Source organism: Carassius carassius, chromosome 7 (assembly GCF_963082965.1).
Source record: "Carassius carassius chromosome 7, fCarCar2.1, whole genome shotgun sequence".
Lineage (NCBI taxonomy): Eukaryota > Metazoa > Chordata > Actinopteri > Cypriniformes > Cyprinidae > Carassius > Carassius carassius.
In genome coordinates this window covers 15,407,979-15,428,065 of record NC_081761.1, presented here as the reverse complement: position 1 = coordinate 15,428,065, position 20,087 = coordinate 15,407,979, and the positions used below count along the sequence as shown (strand labels likewise).

The 20,087-nt window shown below is 37.2% G+C and overlaps 1 protein-coding gene across 3 annotated transcripts in view; it reads left to right on the top strand.

Annotated features, from left to right (window-relative positions):
* lrba (LPS-responsive vesicle trafficking, beach and anchor containing) overlaps positions 1-20,087 on the top strand; it is a 307,888-nt gene that overhangs the window by 139,376 nt on the left and 148,425 nt on the right. For all 3 annotated transcript variants that reach the window (XM_059554011.1, XM_059554012.1, XM_059554010.1), the window contains exons 27-33: positions 370-477; positions 1,316-1,457; positions 1,585-1,921; positions 9,091-9,266; positions 11,996-12,074; positions 12,242-12,375; positions 13,397-13,458. In XM_059554011.1, the coding sequence (XP_059409994.1) occupies positions 370-477; positions 1,316-1,457; positions 1,585-1,921; positions 9,091-9,266; positions 11,996-12,074; positions 12,242-12,375; positions 13,397-13,458 (1,038 nt within the window). The remainder of the gene's footprint in view (positions 1-369; positions 478-1,315; positions 1,458-1,584; positions 1,922-9,090; positions 9,267-11,995; positions 12,075-12,241; positions 12,376-13,396; positions 13,459-20,087) is intronic.

Genomic DNA, 20,087 nt, shown 5'->3' with positions numbered 1-20,087 from the left:
CCAGATGGTAATTTTAAATAGGACCTTAAACAGAATCCTCAAATAGAATCCTTTTGGTCAATGGGCCAAGGTTTGATTCTTACAGTTCCTGTAAAAAATAAAACCCTTTTCTTCCTTAATGTGTTGTGTAACTTACACTCCACACTCACAGCTCATCTATTATTAGGAATCTTAACAAAACTGATGCATTAATGCCTCTGTGCCTCATTGCTGTCTAAATGTGGAACAGCAAACAGAAGACTCCATAGTTTTTACAAAGTCCAACTGAAATCAAGTGTTGGAGCAGTGTGAATACGTTATTGAAAACAACCGTATATGCTGAGCTGACTTTGTGAATGAGACTGTGTGAACTGTGTTTGTGTGTTACAGAGTCCTGTGGACATTGTGACAGGAGGGATGTCTCCTATCAGAGATTTAGACCGGCTTCTGCAGGACATGGACATCAATCGTCTCCGTGCTGTAGTGTTCAGGGATATAGTGAGTTTTTTTCACTCAGTACTCAACTACTGCATGTCTGATCTGCCACTGATTTAACTAATGTTTTGTAGTGCAGTGAAAAAACAGTGTGTGAAATTTAGGGAGTACTAGGAGACACACTTTATTTTAAGGTCCAATTCTTGCTATTAACAAACCATTAACTATGACTTTTGCCTAAAAAAACCTCCTAATTTGCTGCTTATTAGTAGTAAGGAAGGTAGTTGATACGTTTAGGAATTGGGTATTTCTTATTATTACTAATGTTGAAAACCTTTGTGGTAAAAACAAAAACATTTAGTTGAAAAAAATAGCATTAATGCAAAGGTCTGTACTGTTATTTTTGATCAGTTAATGCATTGTTGCTGAATTAAAAAAATATTAATTTACTTATTTAAAAAAATAAATCGTATTGACCCCAAAATTTTGAACAGCGTTGTGGCTATTTTTTTTTTTATAATACTCTAAAATTAGCTAATTAAGGGGCAGCTGTGGCCTAATGGTTAGAGAGTTGGACTTGTAACCCGAAGGTCTCAGGTTCGAGTCTCATTGCTGGCAGGAAGTTGTAGGTGGGGGGAGTGAATAAACACCCTCAGTACCCATGGCTGAAGTGACCTTAAGCAAGGCACTGTACCCCCAGTTGCTCCCCGGGTGCTGGATATATAGCTGCCCAATGCTCCAGGTGTGTGTTCAGGCTGTGTTCACTTCTCACTGCTGTGTGTGTGCACTTGGATGGGTTTAATGCAGAACACCAATTCTGAGTATGGGTTACCATAGTTGGCAAAATGTCACAACTTTCTTTATTTAACTTTCAATTGTTTTGTTGTGTGCTGTGCTTTAGGATGACAGTAAACAGGCTCAGTTCCTGGCCCTGGCTGTGGTCTACTTTATCTCTGTACTCATGGTATCTAAATATCGAGACATCCTTGAGCCACACAATGACAAAAGACATTCCCAGCACTCACAGTCTGTCAGGAGCACAGGTGAGCACCTGAACCCACACATATCACTGCTGCAAGATTGAACCCAGAGAACCTATAGAACAAATACTCATGCATTCAGTGTTTTGAAGAGTGGACTGATGTGTATTTTATTTTATTTTATTTGCAGAGAGTGTTCAGTCTGATCCTGAGAACGGTTTGTCTCCCCATCGTCGGGACTCTAGTATTGAGGACGGGAAGACCTCAGTCATCACTGAGGCACAGACCGGCCCAGATGCTGTATCCGAAGCCCTGTCTACTTTGTCCTCTGAAATCAGGAGAGGTCAAGATGTCACTGATAGAGACAGCAAAGGAAAAAATGTTAATGTCAAGGATATTTTGAGAAGTCTCGTTAGTGCACCCTCTGATGACATCATAGTGGACCCTAGCCTCATACCGCCCGGGTTTCTGGGTGCAGTGGGCGATGCTTCCCATGATCAGTCCGTCCAGTTCCACTCTTTTGACAGGTGAGTGGACAGTCGAAATGTGTAGCTCAACGGCCAATCCGTGCACACAGATCTAAGCACTTTGCTAGAAAGGTTTTTATTTTTTTTTAACAGCTATTGTTCTCTCTTCAAAAATTGTATTCTGACTTCATGTAAAAAAAAAAAAAAAAGAAATTGGTCTGTGTGCGTTTTATGATGGACAGCCCCACAGAGCACCTTACTTCTGCTTTGGAAGTGTGCCATTCTACACACAAATAAACAAACAACCTTACAAAAGCAAAGCCCATCAAAAACAGGCCTCAGGAGACACACATACATCCACTTGTCCATTCCTCCACCAGTGGATTTGTGTCTGTGTTTGGTGGTTTGTGTGTGTGTGTGTAAGGGCAGATGGTTATTGTAAAGGAAAAAAATAACACCAGTTCAGTTGTACCGCTGTTTGTTTCATATCTAACACTAGAGCTCAACACTAAAAAGATTCACATTTTTGCTTGCCCTGCCAAAATTTTCAACAAAAAAGAAAAAAAGACGACATGTTTTTGACCCATGTAACTTTGATGAATAGAACGTTGAATATAACTGGATTTTTTATTATATAAATCTTTTATAACATTGTAGCTTTACTGTCACTTTTGATCAATTTGGTTAATTCTTGCTGATTATAAGTATTCATTTAAAAATAAAATCTTACTATCTAGGTATGTAACGATTCACTCAACTCACGAATCGATTCGATTCACTATTTATTTATTTATTACAAAATGAGATTTAAGACAAATTATAATATTATATTAATTAATATTATATATAAATATAAATTAAATGTGTCCTTTTATTATTGCTTGGACAAAATGCTTCACATTTCTCTTTGAAATTTAAATATAACACTATAATAATATACTAATCACTTGCATATTATTGCTGTTTTGTTGGTTTTGATTGCTTCTGTTGTCCTCATTTGTGTATGTGTATGTAGGGTATGCTAAATAACAAAATTTTAATATAATGTAAATGTAAATATCAAAACTAAATTGAAATTTTAAAACAAGCCCCATATCAAATAAATAACACAAATAAAATTAACCTCTTCATATAAACAAAATAAGGCTTTATTTTGACTTCAGTTTTGTAAAACTGAATGAGATGTAGATTCACTCTCTGACAGCTTAAAGCGTTTGTAACGAATTAAAAACTCTATAATCATCGGGAAGGAGGCGGCGGGAACCGGCGGACAATCAAACGGAAATTTTAATAATCAAAATAAACACTAAACAAATAAAAAGCAAACACAAACTAAAACCCAGGCCTGGTCCTCTCTCATCCTTCACTGTCGTCGCTCCAGTTTTATATCCTTCCATCTCCTCCGTGGGACTCGAGACCGGTGGGTCGAGCAGTTGTCGCTCATTTCCAATCACTCCACCGGCCTCGCTCCTGTTCCCACGTCTCTCGGCCCGCCCCACTTATCACAGCGTTTCCTTGGTTTCTGCTGTAAACAAAGCAGCTCTGCATTTATGAACTTCAATATGCATTATACAGAGGCAAGATGAAAAGAAAAAATCAAACCAAACAAACTTTTCTAAAGACAGTAAGTTCCACAAAGACATGGATTCATATAAACTCCTACCCCTAAATGCATCGCGATTTGTTTGCATCTCAACTGATTTGAATAGTCACACATTTGAACCGATTTTCAACTAGCTCCCGGGTAATCGTAACATCCCTATTACTTACCCCAGTCATTTGAATGGATATTGTGTACATAAGATTTTTTTATTATTAATTTACATTGCTGTCTTTTTAAAGACTGTAGTCTAACTGTTGCTCCATGGGGTTCGTTGGGTGTGTTTGGGAAACAAGATCCATTGCTGTGTGTTGGAGAACGTCTGCACTGTCTGGTTTTTATTTGCTGCATTGTCAGTGCATAAGTCTGACATAACCATAGAGGGTTTATTACAAAAAAGAGAAAGAAGAAAAAATATGATTTTGTGTTGGAAATTGAAAGCAGTATGTCATACCATCTTCTTTCTGTTTACCTTTTACTCTCTCACATCTCTTCTCCTGTCTATGTCTTCTGGGCATCTGTGAGACATCCCTCTGATCTGGCCTTGTGTTTTATCTGAGGAATGCTCTGTCAGGTATCACCATGCTGCTGATATCAGGACAGGGATTACGCTGGCTCCTGCAAAGGATGAGCTCAAAGCTCCCAGCAGTCACTGCAGCTCTCTTCTGCCGCCATCACTAAGAAATAAAGACATTCTGAGAGAGGACTTGGTCCTTCATCAGGTCTTCAGTCAAACCAAGCTTCACTTGTGGTCTGTTCATACCAACACAAATGTTTAGTAAAAAAAAAAAAAAAAATGTCAGTTTTTCACATACAATTCGTCTTTTCAGACAAGAGGTCTTCTCGAGTCCTAAATCCGACCCGAATCATTCTTACCCAAACCTGCATGCAGAAAAATCTGATAAAAATGAAATTAATAGCCTAATAAATCATGGATTCGCAAGTGTTGTCTGCAGTGCCATTTTCCTCATCTCTGGCGAAGGGCTTCTGCACATAGAACAGAAAAGCCCTGCATGAACATGCAGCATAATGAAAGGAGTGGCTTTTTCTGATGGATCTCTTATCTTTAAGATGGATTTTTGTGTGTGAGGTTACAAACATTTGGGAAACACTTTATTGTAAGGATAGATTCTCAATATTTACTAGTTGCTTATTAACATGTGTATTACTAGCATAGTGGCTTTTTATTACTATTATAAAGCACATATTAATGCCTTATTCATCATGACTGCATTTTAGATCCATTAATCCTATGCCATACCTTAACTTAACTACTGCTTTACTAAATATTAATAAGCAGCAAAGTTGGGGGAGTGGTTAATTGCTTATGTTGCAATGTTTAAAATATTTCTTTTTTTAAACCATGAAGGCGAGAAAGGTATTTTGTATTAAACAGGTTGTTTTTGAAAGTTGGTGCTTGAAATACACTAAAGGTTTTTATTTCATTGATTTTTATTGATGAATGCAGTGTTAATATTTGAATTAGGCCTATAATTCATTGTTCAATAGACCTGTTTTAAAAGACCTTTTTAAAGCATTTTAATTGAGGAGCAAATAGCTTATCATTTGTTATTCATGCAGCGCGTTAGTTAAGTGGTAATATTGCAGTGCAAATTAATTGTAATTTTAATTTAATAATAAAAGTAACCCTAATAAAAATAATAATGTAACAGGCTACGTCAATTGGAAATGCTAAATCCTCTTCATATTGCCAATAATTGATGTTTTTGACAAATATCTCTGGCTATTGTTGATACAAGATCCTCATCTTTCGACGCACCCCAGCACGGGGAGGATATCGCGGAGCCGCAGGGCAGACAGCACGTTGCCTGTTATGCCGTTTGGGCTGCCTTATTGAGTACAGCGGCACAGAACATTACTCTATATTTCACTCACTTATTTTCCAAATGTAATCGGATTAGTCCAACGAATCGTTTGGTTTATGTATATTGAACGGTTCAATACGAATACGTGTATCGTTACTCCCCTAGAATGTATGTGTGTGTTTTATGTGCTACAACTTGCTGCTCCTCATTTTTAATCAGCTTCAAACATTGCAGCTAATTTATTTATCTTATTCTTTTTGTTCCTGCGAAGAATAATTACATTTTAAAAGTATCTACATTTAATTTTAAATCTTTTTTAAATAATTTTTAAAATATGGATGCAGTTTTTTACATAATAAGAGGTCATTAAAGTTGTGTGCATAATAAAAAAATAATCATGATCTGCTTAAAGTAGTTTTAAATAGAGTATTATGTCAACTAGACCACACAAAATTCCCGAAAGTATTTCATGTCAACTGCCAATTTCCCAGAGCATGAAGAAGGAAAGTCTTATCTCCTCTCAGGATCCCCGGCAGAGAGGTGCCGAGTTATCTGGATGACTCCAGTTCTGAGTCTGGTGTTTTCCAAGTCCACTCACTCACTCTCCCTCTTCAACACACACTCACATGTCCTGTCCTCCATCTCGCTCACTGGCATTTTGAGTCCTGTTTTTGTCTCGTTATGATTTTTGACAATTTAAGTTGTTTTCCACTGCAAACTTGAATGAATTACCAACCGAATACTTCAAACCTGGGGTAAAGAATACTCCCACTGTTTTGTCGGCTGAAGTCTGATCAGTGTTGCTGCATTTTTCTCTGAAGTTATACTCTGTGCCAGTATGCATGCATGCTTGCTAAACAGAGGGTATGTTGGAACACCCAGTGCGGTATGAATGAATCCCAGAGGATTTACGAGTGTTATATATGGAAAAAAAAACAGGGTCTCCTAGATAAAGCAAGCCTGGGGTCAAGGTTAAAACAGACATTTAATTTATGTACTATCAACAACACACTGATTTCACCATAAGTCTTTCTTACCCCACTATTGTTTTGACAGGAAGTCTGCAAATATTTGCTGATAGGATCCAGAGACCAGTGAATAGTGTTATTATGACTTGTTGGACACAAATTTGATGTACACAGGGTTAGGATATCACAGAGATAACAAAATGACTGATCTTCTTTACAACAGGTTCTTTGAATTTGTCAACTGCGAAAATGAGTTGATTTATTTCTGAATGAACGAATTCTTTGTTTTCATCCATGACATGAAACTGATATTTCTGGTATCATCTTTGCACCCTAATCTCTAAAGGTGACACCAAGGAGTAAATATTTAAATTTAAATAAGACAGCACAGTATAAAACTTACCACCATTAGGACTCATTTAAAGTAGCGCTTCTTTGTGAAGAAATGAATTGTCCAGCCCTCGTTAAACATCAGTTGAAAATGTCGATCCACGTCCAGTAAGACCAATTTCTCACACACATTTCCTCGCACCCAAGCTCACATTTATTTGTGCAGATTACGGGAAACATGCTGTTTACATGTCGTCTCCGGGAGTGTTGGTTAAAGCTGCTAAATAATTCAGTGTCTGGAATCAAACTCAATGGATGCTGGTCAGCGCTGGCCTCTCGTCTGGTGGTATACACCTGGCAGCTCTGATTAATCGACAGTGGTAGTGCGTTGGGGCTAAGTGTGGCTAATGGTGCGCTGAATAATTTAAAACCTGCGCCTTTGAGCAGATGGATGCTGCAGATGCACACCCCCGCCATCCCACGAACATTCAGTGCTAAACATGCACTTGAGAGAGAACAGAATTGCACTCTAATAGAGTTTCTGGAACGGTGGACTGGTGAACAGCAAATGCTGATGTCATGAGCGTGATACTGCGAGCCTTCCAGTTTATAAATTCCTTTGGTTTTCTTGGACTGGCTATTTTCAAGTTAAGGAGACATCAGATGTTTAGAAATGGTGTGAGAACACTCTCGTTCTCGTGCCTTTGCTTCTAGGCAACTTCCAGCGGGACGATTGAAACGGTCTGTCCTAGACAGCTCTTATCTGACGCTGGCGTGCCTCCTCAGTCTGTAGCGTCTCTGTGGATGTGTTCTGGAGAGGAGCTGGTGACTGCGTAGTATTACCCCCTCTGTCAGCACTGATAAACTCAACACTAGCCACTGTGAAAGGCCAGAGCCCTGTCATGGCTTTCAACTGATATGAACCATTTCCATTTTTACCTCTAGACAATGTAGAATGCACCAGAGACCCGTGACTTCATTATGAAAGCTTTTAAATACTGATGTGTTCTTTATCTTGTAACATTTTATCATTTGTGATTTTAAAAGGGTTACCATGGTTACCTTGTGTTTAATATGCTTCTTCCCTGGTTTAGCTCAACATACAATCCAATCTTTAAAGTTACTTATATATATATTACAATTTAATGGAGGTACAGTATTTAAAATTAGGATACACCTACCCATTTTTTTCTTTTTCATTTTTTTCTTTATTGTAATCAAATCATTTTAAAGGTTTTCTAAGACAAATTAACATATGACAGACAAATCAAAACGATTTATATATTAGCCTAGAGAAACTTTGTTTACCAGCTCCACGAGGAGGAATCCTCGGATGCATATCTAAAAGGTTTCTGGCTGTGCAATTTTTTTTTTTTTTTTGCATTTCTCCTGTAGTGTGCTCTCAAATACTGTTCATCACTTTTATTTGCAACTCAGGCAAGAGCCAATGAAGGCATCAGACCTTTTTATTTATTTATTTAATTGTTTTTTTTTTATCTGAATGCGAGCTATTCCTTTTGTAGTCTTTTTGATGAGTTTTTTTTTTTTTTTTGCTTACATTTAATAGTTCTTTTTTTTGACATTTTAGGGTTTGATAACTATGATATTTATAAACTGCCCTTTATGCATTAAGAACCGCCAAATATTTTTTATTTTAATTCCCACAGAAAATAAAAATATATGGAACACAAAATGAGTGAATGTGACTGAATTATTTTTTTCTACTAAAATAAAGCATAAATTGCCAGTTTGTACAGTGTTTGATATCACGAGGAACATACATTCATTCAAGTGTGTCCAGACTGTTGTATAATACTGTTAACAGAGCACAACCCTCAAAATGAACTAAAATTTTTGAGACATTTTCAGTCCTTCAATCTTTACCTAACCGCAAAACAGCTTGTTTATCAGATAATCACAAAGCATGAAACTGTACCCAGTAGCTTCTAGACCATAAAACACCACCAAATTTAATCAGTCATAAAGTTTAGAGCTCTGAGTGACAGGAGCTGGGAGGCCATTGATTGGTGGAAAGATAGATGCTGCCATTATGGAATATTCTGTGTCAGGGAAACAGGGCTCTAATTACACTAATACGGTAAATGGGCTTCTTGTGTTGTGTGAGCTGGGCGGCTTTTTATGCTAAATCACATTATGTGCAGCATATTTAGCCAACACCATCAGTCTGATCCTTGTAGGATTGACGATGGAACAAGAGCTAATGGTTTTTTGACAGAGTGCTTGATTCTCTAGCTCTGTGTATTTATCAGAACATCAGAGTCTGCTTTCTGCATTGTTTGATAAAAAAAAACATTTAAAAGAGGAACCGCTCAAACTAGAATGCAAGCATACAATTCTTTAATTGAATTCAACCCACCAAAAAAGCATAAGGATAATATTTTCTAATAATAATAATAATGTACAGCAACAGTTTCAATTCTGGCCATCCTCAAAATCTTTCTGTTATATTGACTATTGCCTTCTTGGTCGTTCATTCTTTTACAGGAGTGTTGTTGTGGCACCCAAGAGAATGGGTGGGGCTCCCTCACCAGGAATGAGTACAGTCTCTGCAGCTGCATCCGTCCCATCAGCCACTGCTGCATCCTCAGGTGGAACTCCAGTCAACAGTGTGTCAGTGGTGTCCGCAGGAGAAACTGTTGAGAGCACAGAGTCTGCCCCAGGTGAGTGTCCTCATGAAAGAGCATGTCACTAACTACACTTTACCAAAGTACAGAGCTTCATATTTCCATCCTAGTGTAGGTGATTACCGTGAATCAAAATGTCATCCTGTGTTGTCCTTTACATTATTGTATACACATAATTTATGTTTATTATAAATGCTCTATAAATGAAATTAAAATATATATTTTTTTTAAGTAAGTCTCACTAAGGCTGCATTTATTGGATCAAAAATACAGTAAAATATTATTACAATTGAAAATATATTTTCAAATACCGGTATATATTTCAAATGTAATTTATTATTGTGGAAACTATGATATTTTTCATGTATACAAAGAAAGAATAGCATTTTTGCTACATTATAAATGTCTTTACTGTCACATTTGATCAGTTTATTGCATCCTTGCTGAATAAAGGTATTAATTTCTTTAAAAAAAATATGATGACTCAATCAATTAATGGCATTGATATCAATCTAACCTTACTATGTACAGGTATGGGTGTAGTTTTGACTTTATGCCTTTATAGATATAGTGAAACATGTCAAAAACTTCTTCACAATTCGGATGAGCCAAATCATGTTTTTCAGTAGATCTAATCATGTCAACAACTATTTGTGAAGATTAAGGGTTGGGTTTGAATTGTAGCCAACATCACCATCATCTCGGTCTAAAAATCATCGCGTCTATGAGATGCTCCTTTATTTTGAAACCAACATGTGCTTGCACACATGATCCTTTGTGCGTGAAGGGATTGTTTTTAGTTCCCTTTAGCTTTTCTTGTCTTTGAAGTAGTGTACTCATGGGTCTATATCTCATTCTTGTAGTTTTAAGCTTGTCTGTATTTTTATGGTTCTTCTGTGTATGTGTGTGTGTTCGCACAAGGAGAGGGGCAGCTCCCAGCTGAATAGAGATAAGCTAATTTTCTCCGAGTTGTTTGAAGTGGCTACTTCATCAGCGAGCGGGAGACTCTCTGCGGACGCACATGTTGGTGCTTAAAGAGCCGCTGTCCCCACAACCAGGAACATTCCATACTGCTGCAAGAGTTATCCCTGCCCTGAGACCCCACGTGTGCATTTGCAGAGATATTAGTGTATGCAGATTTATTGTAGTGTGAGAGAGAGCATGATCGTGCCAAGACCTTCACTAGCCCAAAATATGTCACTTTCAGGGGCAAGATGAAATTTATTGGCATATAATTATTTGTACACTATTCACAGCCACACACAGGGCTAATGAATTTATGTGCTGTTTTATCAGGGGGAGTGTAAGAGCTGCTCTAATGCTTATTTTACATGAATTCTAACGAGAGCAGAGCTATCATTCAGCTAAAGCTCCTTTCCCATGGTTTCAGGGCTCAAACATAGATCTTCACTCTTCTCCCTTATATAAAAAATGGTTGTAGATAGCTGCAGGAAAAGGTTATTGTACAAGGTTGTTAGAAGGGCTAGGCAATATGAATATTGTCAAAGGAACATTGTAAATAGTTTTATTTGAATGCACTTTATTTGGCATTTAAGTGTCATTAGACACATTTAATGATCCCTTCTCGCCTAGTGAGAAAGACGATGATTACAGATATTTGCTTAAACTTCAGTAGCATAAATGGTGTGCTGCCCACTTGCTTCACAAAACTAATCCAAAACTAGCCCAATCGCGTTTCCAGGAGGTTCCCCGATAAAAATTGCTTCCTGGAGTTAAAATACACGTTTTTTTGACAGGGTTGCCTTGGTAAAATTCGCATTTTAGACATCACGTTATTGGTATTGGGGTTGCTTCAATGCACAGACTTGAAAAAACAACCGTGGACTTGGCAACACTGGTTCAGGTGGAGCGGCATTTACTACAAAGATCCGTAGTCCACCGACAAGCTACACAAAATAGCTTTCAAAATCGACAAAGAATCGCCTGCGATTTTAAAATCGATTTTGTGTGGATTTTCTGTGGACTACGGCTCTGTGTAGTAAATGCCGCTCCACCTGAACCAGTGTTGCCAAGTCCACAGTTGTTTTTCATGTCTGCGGGTTGAAGCGACCCCAATACCAATAACTTGATGTTTAGCCCCTAAAATGCACATTTTACCAAGGGAACCCTGCCAAAAAAAAAGTTAAAAAAAAAACATAAAAACCATAAAAAAATTCTACTAATTGTTCGATTAATTGAATTAATTGAACGACATTCATTTGAAATAGAAATCTTCTGTAACATTATATATGTTACATTTGATCTTGACTGGATCCTTGCTGAATAAAAGTATTAATTTCTTAAGAAAAACTTATTGACTTCAAACTATTGAACAGCAATTGATTTTTTTTATATTGTTAAATTGTGCTTATAAATTACAGTGATTAAGTTTAATTCTTAATATATGCATTTAAGAAAAAGGTACATTTTGAACTAGAGTTTTTGCTGTTTCCTTGTAAATCAGATTTTGATTTAAAAAGAGATTGTAACACATTTACTCAGACTAATGTGTTTTTTTTATTTTTTATTATTTTTATTTTATTTTATGAATGATATCAATGCAGATCATTAAGCTCAAAAAGCTGTATAATGCAATACAGATATTTCCTTTTTTCCCCACAAATTCACATCATTATTTTGTTTCTGGTTTCTGTTACAAGTATAAACATTATAGTAACGTGCTTGTTTTAGCTTAATGCATCCCTGTTTTGTTTGGCATGTGCGTATTTGGGTAATGAGTTGTTTACTGGTTGTATTCTCTGCAGGAGGAACCTCCACCAGCTCCAACCTGCCATCTGTCCCTGCTTTATCCCCAGTGACCCAGAGCTCCGCCCCCAACATGAGGTCTCCACTTTAAACTGAACCGCATGCTTTTTTTTAAACAACCTATGGATTTATATTTCAGAAATGCAGTTTTTTTTTAAATGCATGATTTCATTAAATAATCTGTTATTTTAAAGTTGTCACTCTCTATTAATTATTTAAAGGTGTGTTTGTGTGTGTGTTTTCAGTATCTCAGAGAGGTTGGAACATGCTCTGGAGAAGACAGCTCCTTTACTCCGAGAGATTTTTGTGGATTTCGCACCATTCCTCTCTCGCACATTGCTGGGCAGTCATGGACAGGAGCTACTCATCGAGGGCACCAGTGAGATACTGTTTTACTCTTATTACTGATATTTGTGGAGTGTTCCACACAAATGCATCTTATCTTTGTGAAAGTTTGAAGTGGCGTTCAGTTCACGTCATTACATACAAACACAGAAACATCTCGTCACTCCCAGTATGTTAGGAAAGCACTCACACCCCCTCTCTCACCTCAGTAAATGTGTCTGGAAGTATCTTTTAACTCAATGATTATAATAGCAGTGTTCTTTTATAAAGCAGAGGGTCAGAGGTCAGCACACTCGTACGAGTGTTTGGCCTGTCCACTGCCACCCGGAGAAATGAAACGCTGATTGATAGCTGCAGGGTGACTTTAGAGAGCCACTTAAAGCAAAAATGCTTCCTTCCTTCCTCTTCCTCCAGCTTCCTGTTTTTTTTCTCACCTTTAGCTTTTATGTTAAATCTCTAGTGCACAATCTGCATATGTAGTTCACTAGCAGCTTCTTTAAAGCTGAATTTCCGATCAATAGAACATATGCTTGCCATATTTAGTCTCGTGTAATACAAGGCCCAAACATGTATTAGTTTACAGTAGCATCGTGTAGGTTCATTAAGGTCATCAATACCCTTTGACCCCTCAAGATGGTGCAGAATTAGGTGTCAGCAGAACAGACACAAAAAAATTTAATGTTTTTAACGCTAATAAATATTTTTCCTCAATGCTGCTTATAATTTGACATTAGAAATCCCATAGAACTGAATTAAAAAGCTTTAGTTTAGATTTCAACACAGATAGCTCAATGTTTATCACTAAATGATGGAGGATAACATTTGTATTTGCCAAATTATTTACAATATATATGAAATCGAGATGGGTCTTTACAAAAGTAAAATCATTTGCAGTACTTTTACATTGATTTTACAAGAGCTTTCTTGATTTTGTTCAGTCAGTTGCAACATTTAGTGATCAGCTATGTAAGGTTTGTTTTGTTACATTCAAAATCTTACTCATCTGTAAGTTCTCATCTACTAAATCTGAAATGAAATGTCCTTTTTCTTTCTAGGTCTTGTGTGTATGAAGTCTAACAGTTCTGTGGTTGAACTGGTCATGCTGCTGTGTTCTCAGGTATGTCATTCCTCCATCTTTCCTCAAGTTATTCTTTTTTCCCCTTCACCTCTTTACTGTTAATAAATCCATTGTAGCAAGTGTTATCTTCACACTGCCAGCCCGATTCCTGACTTACTAAGCTGGGAGTATAGACAGAAGTCCAGAAAAATAGCCAGGGAGCCCTTCTTATTAATGCTGTTGGTATGAGTTCAAAGGTCAGGGGTCTTGACCCAATGTAACGGCCTTGGTCATATAGCCAGTCACAGAGGATAATGCCACATTGATAGCGTTTCGTGATCGATCGGCTTCCCCATCAGCTTTTACAGAGGCTATTTAAGGCAGGTAGGATGAAGAATTTATATTATAATATCTATAATATTGTGATTATGATAAAGCTTTAAAATGGGTTAATATTTAGAATCTAGAGGATCTAAAGAGGGGGTTTAAATGTGTTCGGGTGATTTTCAGGGGTTGGAGGTTTGTGCAAAGGTTAGCCTGTAGTCATTATAATAAACTTTAAATAAAACCATTTACAGTGCAAAGTTAGAGTGTCAGTGAGTTATGAGTGCAGTTGGCTCCAGTGTTTATTAAGAGGAAATGAGTGGTATGATGGTAGAATAGTGTGTGCTGTGCATATACACCCTTTTGAGTGTGTGTGATGGGGGCTAATGGAGGTAGCCATAGATTGCCCTTAGAGGAGGAGAGTCGCTGAAGTGTGTGATATTCTGTCACTTCACGCACACACTCACATTAACTCTGGGACTACTATAGTTTTAAGTGATAATCATTTTGCTTGTGCAAATGTTTATTTAATTATTCAGTATTAGCAATCTATGGAAAAGGTGAGAATGACTCGAGGTTTACATGCAAATGAGTAATACACATATCCAAGCATCCGTTGTCTTTTTCTTTAGCACTTTTATTTCCAGAAATGAAGCTCTTCTCATTTTCCTATAACCCTCTCTGAAGGTAATCCAGAGAGATCAGGCATCAGACGGGGCGTCATATATTTGTAGAAGTCAGGCGTGAGGTGGGGGTCCCTCTGTGAACCCAGGCATCTAGAAAAGAGGGAATAAATGACATGCTCTAATGCACCTATTTGTCATATCTGTCACGCTGTTGTGTAATGCTAATCTAATCAAAGGGGAGAATTTGGGTTCTGCCTGCTTCCACTGAAAAAAAGCCTCCGGCCCAAACCCCCGTTCCAGTGGCGGCACATTGCAGGCCCTGCGCTGCAACGAAAAGGCCGCGTTGCTGCTGATTACTTCAATAAATCATCTCGACTAAATTCTCTCAAAGCTGATGCAAATGTAGCTTTATTGTGGGGGGAGAAACGGTGGAAAAGGCAGTGAAGCTCAAATGAGGTCTTGAGCCCTGTTTACCCCCAGTTAAATTACACCGTCGGTTGTAGGGGGATAATTTTGTTTTATGAATGAGAAAGATTTTTTTTCTTTCTATTTGGAAAACTGGAAGAAGTTTAGGGTCTCCCATTGATTCTGTGGTTAATCAGGACATCACGGCCCGTGCAGGAAGTGCTGTTGTCGTAGACAGGAAGTGAAGCAGTGTATTTGCTGACAGAATAGGCGATGAGAGGGAGGATGTTGATGGATTTAGTTTCTTTTGCTTACATTTCCTTCTCATCCTTAAATAGAATCCAGGCGGATATGGTACCGTCTGCAGAGATTTTGTAATTAATATCTATGGTACAAGATGGAGTAGGTTTGGGGCTAGAGGTCAAAGGTTAGGGTCACAGACTAGTTTTTAATCACTCAGGATCAGGAGGGTTGCTCTGCTGTTAGACAGCGATTCTAAACTGCAATTGTATTGCATCTCTCTGAAATGAATCCCTTTATTCCCAACACAGGATCAATTTTCATCATCTTCTATAAGCCTTTTGTGGTTTATTGCTTTTCACTTATATGTGTTTTATTGATAGTTGTATAGAACAATGTGAGACATATACAACTTTTCTGTATTCGGTCTTTTTTGTATTCTATCTTCTGATTTGAACATATCTATATATCTAATATATTATACTCTAATATATTTTGTTTAATGATTACGGATGTTATTGTTAATGTTAATGATTAAATAGCTTGACAGCATTTGTCTGTCAGTAATTTTGCTTTGTAAAAAGCTGGAGAACAAAAAAAATCAGTGATGGTGATTACCAAACTCTTTAGTGTTATTTAAATGAATGTTCATGATTCAATACAAGATCAGTCAGTTGCTTATGTGTTAACAATAAAATACTGTGATAGAATCACGATCAAAATCAGTTCCACAACAAAAATGATGGTTTAGACAACATTGCGGCTTAAATTATATGTTTTTATGATAGAATTAATGTGTAAAAAATGATGGCCTTCAAATATTAGTCTTTAAACCCTTTTTAAAGAAATTGACAGTGCTTGTTATATAATATTTTTTTTGTGTGTGGTACAATAATGCCACAAATGAAGTGGATGAAGCTCAACTAACATTGAACCCAGACCATTCCTTCAATACTTCCAACCAAAACAGAGAGAGCAGAACAGAGGGCAAAAGAATAATGAATGTGGGTAAGAGGAGAGAGAAATGATAAGCGTAAAACAACAGCTTTCAATGCATCCGCTCCGTTTAGGAAATTGCCAGTGATGGGGCTTCAGATTATGTCCTGCATATTACATGAAGATCATCTCTGAGTGTCCTCATCTTGCCATTCAAGTCATCCACATAAAAGCCTTGTGTTTCACTCAACCTAATTCTCTTTGACAACCAACACACTCACATAAACACACTGCTTTACTGAACAAGATATAGCACCTGCTGTTGTGCTGGAGAATATCACTTAAAAAGGTTTCAGCTTTTTAATAAATAATGCCACCTGCATTGAGACACTCTGGAGTGGAAGCTGCTGCTCGGTTCATATTCAGTAGTTGTTGTTGATTTGATCGTAGATAAGCATGAAAATACATGCATAAAAAGTCTTTTCTTAAATGCTACTTTATATAAGCATCAGAAAAGCAATTGCAAACCGCTCCCCGAACAGAGTTGGTTTGGAAATCATCTCATTCGTCTGCTTGACAGTGGCCTCCTGATAGCTGTGGGTCTGTCAGATATATATGGGATTCGGGCAGCCGTGTTTCCCTATATCACCCATTACCACTCAGACCTTGTGTCAGGTCATCTATTCTTTAAGACATTTATCTTCTGAATGCCTCACATGATAGAAAGGCTGAGGTACAAGAGCAAGAAACAGTATCTTCAGGCGCATTTGCGAAAGGCCTGCATTGGTATTGTCTGTTTTCTCATTTTAACAATATGACTTTTCTTCCATTCATGTATTTAGATCATAAGCTACCTAAAAGCTGCCTATATTTTTTTTGATCACAATGGTTTCACATCTGCTGTCCTGATATTGTTGATGATTCTGACCAGGGAGTCTTTAATGTAGAGTTAACCTGTTAAACAGATGGGCACCTTACATACTGGAGACACTGACTTCCCCCTGAGCACTTGGCATTTCTTAGCCTCTGACCTTTAGGAAGAGGATGGAGAGTGGCCAGTGGCTCAAGAGTTTAACCCCCTACAGTCACTGTGACTTTGGGATCAATACTCGCAGGGAGAGCAAAAGAAAGAGAAATCGATCGGTCGACTGTCCAGTGAAAACCTGTTCCCTCAATCTCTTCATCATTTCTCAGCTGCGCACTCTCTGTGTCAAAAAAGACACCAGTTAATGAGACCTCATGAAACACATTCAGGTTTCTGTGTAAAATGTGTTTAAAATAGTTCTTGATAGTTCTAGTGTCATTAAACTGATATGCTTCGTATTCCTGTGATGGCTGAGGTTTAACTTAGGGAGAATTATTGGCAACTGTTAAGGATTCTCTACTTTACAGATCTGATTACCTGTTTTAAAAATATACATTTTAAAAGTGAATCAATTATAAGAAGGCCGTTATCAAAAGTAATTATGATAACAGACACGTTAGTGTCTTGGTCAGTTATTGGCCGATCTTAGTGTTAAAATATCAGAGACTGGTATTCAAATGTCCTTATTTATACACCACTAGAATAAATTTGTTTCTGCTCCTTTTCCTTAATGAGGCCCAAGATTCCCATATTTACCGGTAAAATACCGGTGAGAAAAACATCACGTGCGATGATTTCATTATGCCAGTTTGTTTTAAAAATAACAATTTCAAAAAGTCATCTTCTATATGGAGAGGACTAACCCTGCAAATGGATATTAAAATGAATTCAACAACAAATAGAAATTAGAAAATTTAAATCATGTGAATACTCTATGATTTACTCTTTGTTTTACATATTTGGTTTGCAACTAGTTTTCTCTTACTTTACTAAGTGTAATTTGAGCTACTGTGAAAGATCTTCAACAATTCCCTTTCTTCTTCATGTATTTTTAACACAATATAAATTGAGCTTTATAGCTCTGTCGATCTATTTTAATGACAGCATTTCAGTTGAGTATGAGGTGTGTAGCCATATGTGTTTTGGTGCACAGTGTGTTTGAATGGCCATTATCAATCAGGTTATATAAGTCGCTTTGGACTACAAGACACTGGCCTTTTCTTAAAACAAAAGTCATACAACTAATATTCCATGTATAATTGTATTATTGCTTAGTTCTATCTTGCTTACCTAAGAGCATTTGACCTGCATTTGAAAATATATTCAATGCAAACCCTAAATTAAAGAGCTGTCTGGGGACATTGCCAGTGAAGACTGTTTTGCTTCATGTAGTTGTCCCATTTTTAACTTTGTAAGTTCCATAAACGTCACAAAAGTGAAGAGGAATGTGGTTGAACCTGAGGTTGAATCTTTCTCCCTCCTCATCTCACAGTCGGAACTAGACCCCGCTGAGAGGCATAACACATACGCAAGGTTCAAGCGCAGGCTCAGGCCACGTGTTGTCTTTCCCCCTCTCCATCTTTTTCCCTCCTCCACCCCAGACAACGACCCACGAGGGTCTCCGTGCCGGTGGATAACATTGCTCTCAGCATTCTTTGAACGCAGGGCTCCGCGGAGGCCCAGAGAAAACACACTAACACCAACTGGCACTTAATTCTGCCGGCGCCCTGCCGATGCGAGCTATGCGTCCGGAGAGGGGGCTCTTCCTGACAGGAAGTGAGAGGGAACGGCATGGGGAAAGCTTACGACTTGAGTGACTTTTAATTCACTCTCTGACTGCAATATTGTTGGCTGGGAAGGAGGCATATTGAAGCAAATTGTTTTTTTTTTGTTGTTGTTTTTTTAAATGGTGTCAATGGATTAACTGCCAAAAGTGCTAACTTTTTTCTTTAAATGTTAAAGTCCCTGATAGTATGTGGATGGAAGTCTGGTATACCCCATTCAGAAATCTCTTTCCTAACATGCTTTCTTTGTGTCACTATTTACATATGTGGATATGTGTATTTACAAATCAATATCATATTATCACTGTGTGCATTCTCACCATGTGTCGAACATATAATAATCATTATTTCTTTAGCCCAGAAAGGAAAACAACAAGATTTATGTACGCTGTTATCATTCCTGTCAAGTTAGATTATTTCAGTCATCACCCACCTCCTAAACCTTCGATAGAGAGAGAGAGAGAAATAAATGAGCAGTTTTTGGACACCTCTAAGCCCAACTCATCGTAAGGAGCTTCTAATCACATCAGTGTATTTAACCGCAATCCTCTGTGGTCGTTAAATGTAGTCAGAGTAAATATTTGCTCCCCTTGTAAAGTCCGCTTGTGTGAAGTGTCCTCACAGAAACACAGGCCACTGGCCGAACGGGATTGTGTGTTTGCTTTAGAAGAGATAACATCTGAGAACACGCACAGGACTTGTAGAGCGTTCGGCTTGTCACATCAGTAAATTAAACTGTCTGGACCTGCTGTCAGATGCCATTTTGATATTACGATGAGTTAATTGAAGTCGACCTGAAGTTTTAACACCTCAACATTAAACCATCTTGAAAAGCAATATTAAAATAATACAAATTATTATATATATAATATTACAATTATAAAAAATTAACCACCTTGAATTATTTAAATTAAATATAATTGAAAATAATGAGGAATATAAAAATTAATTGCATTTTTTGCCATTATTTATATTTTCAAATAAGTTAGCTGTCATGTGCAGATGTTGTTGTAATGTAAGGTGTAGAAAATTTGATAATTTTATCAAAAATACCCTGTTCCCAATTTATACAAGCCAGATGGTTACAAGATAGAGAAAAAGAAAATTAAAAGCTCAAACAGAGCTATATACAGATACTATACAAAGCCTTATAGTGTAGGTACATAATATAAAAAAAATTAAATACACGCAAAAACTGATGTGATTCCTCATACAAGCCTTAGCAGGATTCTAGCTGCATGAAGTTGAACATACTGTTAAAAAATTATTCAGTGTTGTTTTTTTTTAAACCACAGCAAGCAGAGCATTGCAATAATTTTATGGAAACATTATACTGTGTGTGTGTGTATATATATATTTATACACGTGTATATATATTTTTTTTTTTGGAATGTTAAGTATTTTTTATGTGGAAATACTTCACTGAAGGTTTTTCCTGTAAGTAATACTAGGCTGACATTTAAATCAACAATCTCTTTCTTTTGATCAAAGCCCTACAGTAGCCACTTT